General features: G+C 36.1%; 1 protein-coding gene across 1 annotated transcript; it reads right to left on the bottom strand.

The window, feature by feature from the left end:
• Positions 1-7,109: 7,109 nt before the first annotated feature.
• Positions 7,110-9,060, bottom strand: LOC127082896 (uncharacterized). Its single transcript, XM_051023121.1, has one exon. It carries the CDS (start codon positions 8,506-8,508, stop codon positions 7,264-7,266), a length of 1,245 nt encoding a protein of 414 aa, XP_050879078.1. The 5' UTR covers positions 8,509-9,060; the 3' UTR covers positions 7,110-7,263.
• Between the last annotated feature and the right edge of the window lie 664 nt (positions 9,061-9,724).

Raw genomic sequence — 9,724 nt, 5'->3', positions numbered from 1 at the left:
TTGCATAGTCCATTACATCTCATCAATCAAGACTGGTCAGGAGATTCAACTGTGAAAGGAAACAAGAGCATTTTCCATGAGATGAAAGCCCTATGGTTGTTCTAGAGAGCTCATGACCCAAGGATAATTTTGAAGCAGCTTGGCTAAGTGTTGAAGGCTTAGATTCATCAGTGCATGCCCAAGTTATCTGAGGCCCATAAAAGTCAACTGCAAAGTCAATTGTGGATTTGGAGATGGGAAGTGGTTAGAGATACTTAATTCATGTTCAAACAAGTCTCATTTGACATTTCAAACACTCACATTGAAGAATTTGAAGTCAGGTCAAGAATTTCCCAAAATAGAAAGTGACCCATAATTTGAAATTTCCAAAAATGGCAAGGTTTTGGACCAACTTCAACTCAACTTTCCAACATCAAAGAAGCTTTAAATGAATTTTTGTCCAACATGAAAGTTGAAGATATTTCTCTCCCATTTCCAAAAAGTCCAAGATCATGAATTTCTAATGTGTGGTTGAGGAGATATGATCCAATCATGGCAAAGTGTATTCAAAAATTCAAATGGGCATAACTTTTGAACCAAGGCTCCAATTTTGGTGGTTCTTTTTGCATTTTGTTCCTCATAACATGTAGTTTCCAAAACATCCATTACATGGCATGAATTTCACTTGCATGATCATGTGCTCATTCATGAGTTTTTTGAAGGAAATTTCATAAAATCAACTTGGTTGATCATATGCATAAAATATCAATTCCAAAACTTGCATGGGCCTTGTTTAAGTGGTTTTGGATCAGCATTGTGCACTGCTCACGCATGCATTTCATACATGGGGGTGAAAATTCATTTTGTACATACACCTCACAAATTGCTAATCTCATTTGGCTTTGGCTTAAACATGTTTTTAGAAGGATTAGCAAGACATATATAATGTTAATCACAACTGCATTTGGAATAACCACAATTTTCAGATCTAGATCTCAAAATCAACCAAATTTTTCTCTCAAAAATATTTCCAAATTCTTCACACAAAAGCCATTTCTATTGATGGATTAATGATCAGGAAGTGTTTTTGAGGCAAATTGAACGTGGACTTGGATCAAATCGTGCTAGTTTGGACCCCATACTCGAAGCTTGAAGGTTCAATGGAGTTTGCAAAATCTACTGGATTCACGTGCGTTTGAGCTTCATTTTTTCCATCAATCATCTCCACAAGCATCATAGAGGAGCTTTGGACCATTACAAGCCTTGGATAGCGCGATTCAAAGGTGCTGCTCTTCAAGAGGTTGATTTTCGATCTCATCTATTCTCCAATTCATTATGATATTTGTATAGATCTTTGATTGGTGATCATTCTGGTATAAAATTTGAGTGAAATGGCGCATTATTCATGAAGATACATGCATTTGAAGTTTTGATGTCAATTTTTCTTTTCTTCGATTTGAGCGATGCTTGATGTTTTAGTGTGAATTGTGGTTTGATCTTGCATGTACATGAGCCAAGGATTCGATTGATGTAATTATTTTTGATTTCTGGAATGGTTTTGAAAAATCTGGAAATTTGCATTTGAAGTTCATCTTCATCTTCATGAGGAAGATGAAGATCATCACGTCCAGAACTTGCTATGAGTTTGCTAGGAATTAGCTACGAAATGTTCATGAGTTAGCTACGATTTCTGGAGATTTTCCAGGCTTAGGGTTTTGCACCAAAACGTTGTCGTTTTGGTGGAGCGCCAAATTCAAATTTGGACCAGGTTCGATCCTGGCCGAGCGCGTTTTTTCAAATGCTTCATGATTTTCACCTTTTCCCTCCCTTTGACCATGCTTGTTCATGTTTTGATTTCAATTTTTTCCCAAACTTCATAAAATCATAACAAATTGAAAAATCATCCAAATCAATCCTAATTTTTCGCAAAATGCTCCTTATTCTGTCTAGTTTTTTATGATCATAAATTGGAAAATTGTGCATGGCTGGATTTTGTTTGGTGCTAGGTTATGTGAGCATGTATCCATTTTTGACCTTGCCTTGCTTATCTTGTTGTGAAATGCTTGTTTTTAATCCAGTGAACTTGAAATTTTGCATGCTGATTCTAGACACATTGATGGACATTTTGGTTTTGGTTTGACATTTTTCCCATTCACCATTTCTGTTTTATGCTTGTGTTAACATGGTGTGACAATTTGTGTCACACATTTGGTTGTCTAACTTGTACAATGTGATTGCCATGCCAAATGATCTCCAATGCTTCTGATTTTTTGTGTGATGAATGTTGTGGATGTCTTGATTGCTCTTGAATTTTTCCAGAATTATTTGAATCCTTTCTGTTTTGATTGGGAATTTTCATTCATGTTGATCATTTGTATGCCTTGAATTGGTCATTAACTTCACTTGCCTACCATTTGAACTTGCTTATTGATTTTGATGTGGCACTTTTTAAGACATGTTAATATGTGTTTGAAGTTGCTTTGTGTTGAGTTTGAGGTTCTGTTTTGGATTTCTAATCCCCTTTTGACCCTAGGCTTTGACCTAGTAGTTTGGACTTACCATTTGGGTTGTGAATTTCAGGTTCAAGTGTACATTTCCATGATTGGAGTGGCTCCTTCATTTAAGCTTGGTCAATTGTTGTCATTTGCTAACATTTATGTGTTTTGTAGGCCTTGAGGACAATTCATTTGTGTTTGCCTTGTGCCTTGCACCATTGTTGCCTTATTGGATTTGTCTGTCTGTCTGATATTGACTATTGACTGTTTATCTGAGTGTACTTATTGGTTTAGCTGTTTCCACAGGTACCTAAGTTGCTTTAAGTTCATTTGAACTTGCTTGGCATTGTTTGTGGTTTGCATACCACTGAGGTATAATCTCTTGATCTTCATGTAGTCTGGAAGACCTTCTGTTATTGGTAGGCACCTGTCTGAAGCCCTCCTTAAGAGGCAATGCTTGTGGATGTTTAATTTTGTGCCAAGCAGGTTAAGTCCTCTCAAGAGGCAATTGGCAGATAAAAGGGATGTGTAATCCATCCCCTGCTACTCAGTGTGTCATTCCTCTTGCTCACACCATGTGTTGATGCATTGTGAATAAAAACCCAAACTCTTGTAGTGTCAGTCATCTGTGGAGAAGAGTTCCTACATTCTGAACTCCCACACTTTCTATTTTGAGTCAAGCTCTCCCAGGCCAGAGATAAGAGCTGTGAGGTCTTACCCTCACTTCCTATTTCATCTGCTTCACCCTAACTCTCAATGTTAGGGTTAAGAGCTAAAAACACCCCATTCCAGTTGGCTTGTTTCTGCAGCCTAGCCTTGTATGAGCCCAAACTGTTTGCATATAGTGCGTGTGCTTTCTTTAGTGTGCTTGTGTTTGTTTGATTGTGTTGTTTAGGTTAGCTTGCTTTCTATGCAAGTTAGGATAGAAACCTCAACCTAGGACCATTGCGGATTACATGATAACTATTAGGCTCGAGTCAGGCTCCCTTCTAGTTTGTCATTTCCCAGTCTCTGGTTAGGATAGAAGTTTCTCCCCTGTTTAGGGGAACTACGTCGCCCTGATCCTCATACCAGATGAGGTACGTAGGCAGGAGATGAGTTGATCTCTCCGGGCGCCCTTTTTCTTTTTCAACCCCTTTGTGTGTGTTGGAGTCTGACATAAGTCCAGCGATTGGCAGTTGGTTTCCTGTGTCTTGTTTGCTTGTTGGAGTCTGACGTAAGTCCAGCGATTGGCAGTTGGTTTCCTGTGTGTGTTTGTTGGTTCGGAGTCTGATGTAAGTCCAGCGATTGGCATTCGGTTTCCATGTTTTCCTGTTTGTGTGGAGTCTGACGTAAGTCCAGCGATTAGCAGTCGGTTTCCTGTGTGGGTTTTGTTTGGCGTGCGTTAGCCGAGCTACGAGTGCTCTGATTCTTCTCCGGTCAGAGAAGATACGTATGCATAGGATGCGACATCCTAGCGAGCACGTTTCCCTTGTCCCGAACTACGTCGACTCTGATGTCTGTGTCTGACAGACTACGTAGGCCCAGGATGCGATATCCTGCCGAGTCCCGTTTCTTTTGTCTTTCTATGTTTCCTTCCAGCCTTGTGCAGTTTGTGAGCAGTTTTTTAGCAACCTTTTTTTATTCTTTCTGAGCGTGGATCCCATCGAGTACGACGGATGCGTAGGGGTGCTAATACCTTCCCTTCGCATATCCGACTCCCGATCCCATCTTTCTCTGGTCGCGAGACCATGTCTTTTCCAGGTTTACTTCGAGCGTTTCCTTTCCCTCCTTTGGGATAAATAACGCACGGTGGCGGCTCTGTTGTTTCGTTTTCCCGCCGGTTTTTCGCGTAATGCGACAGTTAGAAAGCAAGAAGGTTTTAAAAAAAGAGAGAAGGTTTTGAAAATTAAAGAATGGGAGGAAAATAAGAGACTATCCTAAAGCATAAAGTAAAAGCTAGGGAGGAAAGATCTAATCAAGAGATAGCGAGCTTTATGACATAAGTCAAGCAAGAATTCTCTCATTTGGATTAAACCTCAAGCAAGCAAAATAAGCAAATAATAATACATGTAGCAGATGAATCCAAAGTAACCAAACTAAGTCTTCACAAAGAAGTCCAGAGTTATAAGTATCAGATGAATTCCAAGGTCTTAAGTTACAAGTCCCAAAGCAAAGGTCGAGATCCTAATTCTAAGTTCATAACTTCACAATGATGCCAAGGGTAGTAACCACAGGTCTATGAGTTAGGAGAAACAAGTTTCTTTTTATTAGTGTCTTTTTAACAATGATATAAAATAAAGGTCCAAGTGGAAAAAGAACAAATTGACACAAACATAAATAATATGATATGAAATGCTAAACATAAAGCATAAAGTAAATGACATAAAAAATAAAGGCATAAAGGTAAATGACTTTGAAGTAAAAGTTAACACAAGTAAAGTGTTAGTAAAAGATGTTAGTGAAGATGAAAAGATGTTTTGAACATTTTTTGGAGAAGACTCAACTATCCACTCACAAGCATGAAAATATGAACCTATACATCATTTATGATAAGGGCTCCAACTTGGATTAAATCAACAAGTATGCCACTAGCTCTCACAAATGCGAAATGAGCAACATTTTCACACAATACCATGAGGAATAGGGACTTACAATCTCACTTATAAAAATGTCATTGCCTTTGGGACAAATTTAGCGCTATGCTAAGCAATCGTAATTGGACTTATGTAGAAGTCATAATTATTTTAGGCCGATCAATAATAATGTTTGTGTTAATACATGCTAGATAAATGATATATAAATCATTCTCCTAAAGCTATGCCACACAAGAAAAGAAAAAGAAATGGGATGATCAAACACAAAGGCTAAGAGGATGGTCTATTACTTCAATCCTCACTTCATGATACTTAGGACAAACTTATGCATCAATCCAAAGTACCTTAGGTGATTCATGATCACTTAGAAGGTAGATTTGAAATTATGAAAGTTCATCAAGTACCAATCCACACATCATGAACAAGATGGACACAAGTCATCCAATTGATCAAAGGGAAAAGAAAGAGATGGAGAAGAAGGCGACAAGAGAGGTCACATCCAAATTGGATAAAAAATTTGATCAAGTCATCATCAAAATCAATCATCCATTTTGGTGGATTAGAGTTTTCATCCCATCAACATCCAAGATCCATTGAATTTGATGAGACTTGAAGTCAAAATCATCATGATCCAAGGCCAACAGAAGTCCACAAGGTCATACAAATTTAAAATACAAATAAATGAAATAAAAATGCATCAAAGATATTTTTAAAATGATTTTTAAAATGGAAATAAAATGAAAAATCCACAAAGTCCTTCAAAACACCAAATAAATGGCCAAGAAAATCATGGAAGGTTGAAAATAAAATGAGAAACACATAATAAATTTTTCAAAATTTAAAAATGTAGAAAGGTATTTTTAAACTAATTAAAACAAAGGAGAAAAGAGAAAATTCATGAAAAATAGGAAATCAATAAAATAAAATGTGAACAAATAAAAATCAGATGAAGAAAAATAAAAGAGAATTTTAAAAATTATTTTGATATTTTTTTGGATAAAAAATGAAATTACTATGAATTTTTTATGAAAAACCAGTTTTAAAATAAAAATAAAAAAGAAATAAATCAGGAAAAAACCAGGAGCGTTGGATCACGCTTAATTAATTGACGTGGTATATCCAACACTCCAAATATTGAGGAATACGATGGAACGCGCTCTAAGCAAAGCACAAGATCCAGTTTGAATTTAACCAATCAAAACATTTCAAAATACCAACGTGTCTGGTTCAAACTCAGACCACCTGAGGAAAACTTCGGTCGTCTTCTCCGGTGAGCTCTCACCGAAGTTTCATCGTTTGGTAAATTCAAGACATGAGACTACCACCATTGTGATCCTCTTTTCATCCCGAAGTCAACTTCATACTCCAAATTCATTTATGTGAACTGGGCAAAAGAGAATTTCAAAGAAGTTTCAGAAATAAGCTATTCACGAAAAATAAAATTAAATGATGAATACGATCAATCAACACCAGATAATTTAGGGGGAAACATCGGAGAGTGAATGACTACATTGTGGTAGTTTTTTTGAGTTCAAATGATGCTCAGAACTATCTTGTCCATATAGTGATCAGAAGTTGATGAAACTTGATCTAATTAAAGCACTTCAGGAGATCTCAGAATTTGAGAATTATTACAAAAATTTCAGAGAATACCAATAAAATTAATAGAATCAAAAAAATGAATTAAAATAGACTGAAACTCAAAACACGATAGTTGAATTTTCTTAAAATTAAAATAAATCTTATTTTATTTAGCACAAACCAAAATATCCTATCCTATCTAGATTCCGAATTAGATAAACCTAAACTAACACGTACTTCTATCCATAACCATGTTAAGAAAAATAGAAAGAGATCACTTTTAATTAATAACAAAATTGAAAAAGTAGAGTCACATTCTACATAGGACATAACAAATTTAACTCTTAATTTAACACCTTGATTTCTTAACGGGGAGTTTAGTGATATGATACTACAACAATGTAAGGCTTTTAATATAATGAATTGTACAATTATTATAATCATAACCCCAAACTTATTTATGTAACGAATCTGAATGTGACTAAGTAATAACCCAAAGCCTTACGGCATCACATTACATTCCGTCGTATCACATTAACAACATTGGTATATTACTTTAGATAATCCAATTTAATAATTAATAATAAAGAAAAAAAATAACAACATTGTAAAAAAAATTGAAGTATAACTAATTAATTCTTCTTTCCTTCTTCTCCACCTTCTTCCAAGTAAGTTTTCTTCCTTCTCTCCGCGGTAGCAAGAATACCAATCACAAAAAAACACGTGGCATAAATCCCGTGAACCTTCCAATTAGTCTTCGGTGGTTGCCGTAACACCACTTTATGAAACACCGTCATGTAATAATGAAGCCCAACGGAAAAGCCCACAAACGTTTGGGCCAAGCCCATAAACTTCGAGCCCAAACCATTTTCAGTGGAGAAAACCAAAACGAGGTACATGAGAAGTAACAGAAGGTAGAAAACGTAAGCGAGTGTTTGAATGATCTGCAGGGTAAGATAGGTGGACTGCGAAGTAGAGTAAAAAAACTTTAACGGCTCGAGGCCAGTGATCAAAGAAGAGAAACAGAGGATGGAAAAGTAGATTGATAAATAAGCTTGAATGAAAATTAAGAGCTTTTGGAGAGAGAAATATGCTTTGATTTTGTTGAAGAGAAGTGAGGCTAAGAGTAATGGGAGTAAAACGCAGGTGCAAGAGAGTAAAGTTGCGATGGTTGGTGCGTATTTGTTTCCGACGTAAGGTTTGAAATTTTTTGTGATTTGTTGGTTGGTTTTTGTTATATAGGCTTTTGAGGTTGTTGAGATTTTTTCGAGGTCTGGGATTAGTGTTTGTTGGAATCTCATTGGGAGATCTTTGAAGTCTGAAACGAAATCGGTGTCTTCGTCGTCGAAGAACCAAGTCGGTGGTGTTTGTTTCTTGTTTGGTTTCTTTGATTCTTGTTGATCTGTTTTTGTGACGGTGGATTTTGTCGTTTTTGCTTTGATGAGATCCAGTGATTTTGTGGAGTTTGTGGTGGTGGTGGATTTTGATGTGGAATTTAGTTTCTTGGTTTTGAAGATTGTGGAATTGAGTTTTTTAAGGTTAGTTGTAGTAGTGTCGGTGAGTTTTGTTGTAGGTTTCGTTTGGTTTTTGGAGGGGGTGTTTGTGTTATTGGATTTGATTGTTTTGGTTTGGTTTTTTGAGATGTTGATTGGTTTGATTAACTTGGTTTGGTTTTTGGAACTAGGTTTCTTTTTCAAGGGGTGTTCTTGTTCAGTTTCCAGCTCCAACAATGTTCTTGTAGTGATATTTGATGAGTGTTTTCGGTTGAGTTGAGGTTGAGAGCATGTAGTGAAGGAAAAGATTGAAAGAAAAAGGAAGAAGAAAAGAAGAGAGATTAGGAGGAGTTTTTTGCTATTGGAGTACAGTAGTGGAGCCATTTTGTGAAATGAAACACAACAACACTGTGTAGATGTGTGTGAATGGATTGTATTGTATGTAGAGTGATATGATGGGATGGGGAGAGTGAAAAAAGGGTCGGCAGAGTAGGGAATTAGAGGTTAATGGTTTTATAGTTTGTTGAGGAGATAGCACATGAGAGGGAGGTGTAGTAGAGAGTGAGATTGGAAGTATTTATTGCGAAAATGGGGAGGTTGGAGAAAGGTGAGACCCGTCACATGGGGCATGAAGACAGAGTATGTATAGTGGTAGAATTCACTGTCGAGGACGCGGTTTTACATGTTGTTTGCTCTCATTTTTAATGCGTTGGGAGGGTAGTCTTTTCTCATTTGAGATTTTTGCTAGAAACGTTCACTTTCTTTTTTATATGGAATTGTTTTATTGTGTGTGATTTATGGAAATTTCACCTTTTTTGAAAAAGGTCTCGAATGAATTCACTCGATGAATGAGAGAGTTGAAGATAGTGTTTAAATGATTGTCGTGTCTTCGAACCACTACACTATCTTTCTCATTGTAAATAAATTGCGTTATGTGGACAAACTAACTCCTATTCTTATATTTTCTTTCTATCTTTTATAAGAATTTTCGTAGTATTGGATCGAACTTCAATATAGATAATATAGTTTTAGGATTTGAAAAAGTTAAATGTATATGTTGTAGTCGAAATTTGTTTAGATAATATAGTTTTAGGATTTGTAAAACTTAAATGTGAATGTTGTAGTCGAAATTTGTTTAAACATGCAGTAGTTGAAACTAGCTATGTATTATGTTATATAATACCTATGTATGTCATGAATATATATGTCATGAATAAGTGGTATCTTCATATATAACATATATATGCTAGTAATTTATAAATAGGTTGCTCTCTCACTTGTTAGGAGAGAGGTTGGTTGTTATTTTTCACTTGTAATCATTTAATGTTCGGCGAGAAAGTGAATGTAATAATCGTTTTAACCATCTCTCTCTCTCTCTGAATTGAACGATTTCTTGTTTGATCAAGAAACTCTCTCTTTCTCCCAGTTTTACTTTGTTTTTGACATCAATTATCACAACAAACTGGTGCGGTGAGCGTGAATCAAGATGCCATCAACGAAGTATGAGATTGAGAAAATCACTAGAGTAAATGATTTCGGATTATGGTGCTTGAAGATGTAAGTCTTTCTTGTTATGTAGACTCTGGTAGAAACGCTGAAA

Source organism: Lathyrus oleraceus, chromosome 5 (genome assembly GCF_024323335.1).
Source record: "Lathyrus oleraceus cultivar Zhongwan6 chromosome 5, CAAS_Psat_ZW6_1.0, whole genome shotgun sequence".
Taxonomy (NCBI): domain Eukaryota; kingdom Viridiplantae; phylum Streptophyta; class Magnoliopsida; order Fabales; family Fabaceae; genus Lathyrus; species Lathyrus oleraceus.
Note: the sequence above shows the minus strand (reverse complement) of the source record. Positions and strands in the feature narration are given on the sequence as shown.

Bases quoted from the DNA above. Each gene is read 5' to 3' on its own strand.
- LOC127082896 (XM_051023121.1), bottom strand. From the start codon at position 8,508: ATGGCTCCACTACTGTACTCCAATAGCAAAAAACTCCTCCTAATCTCT.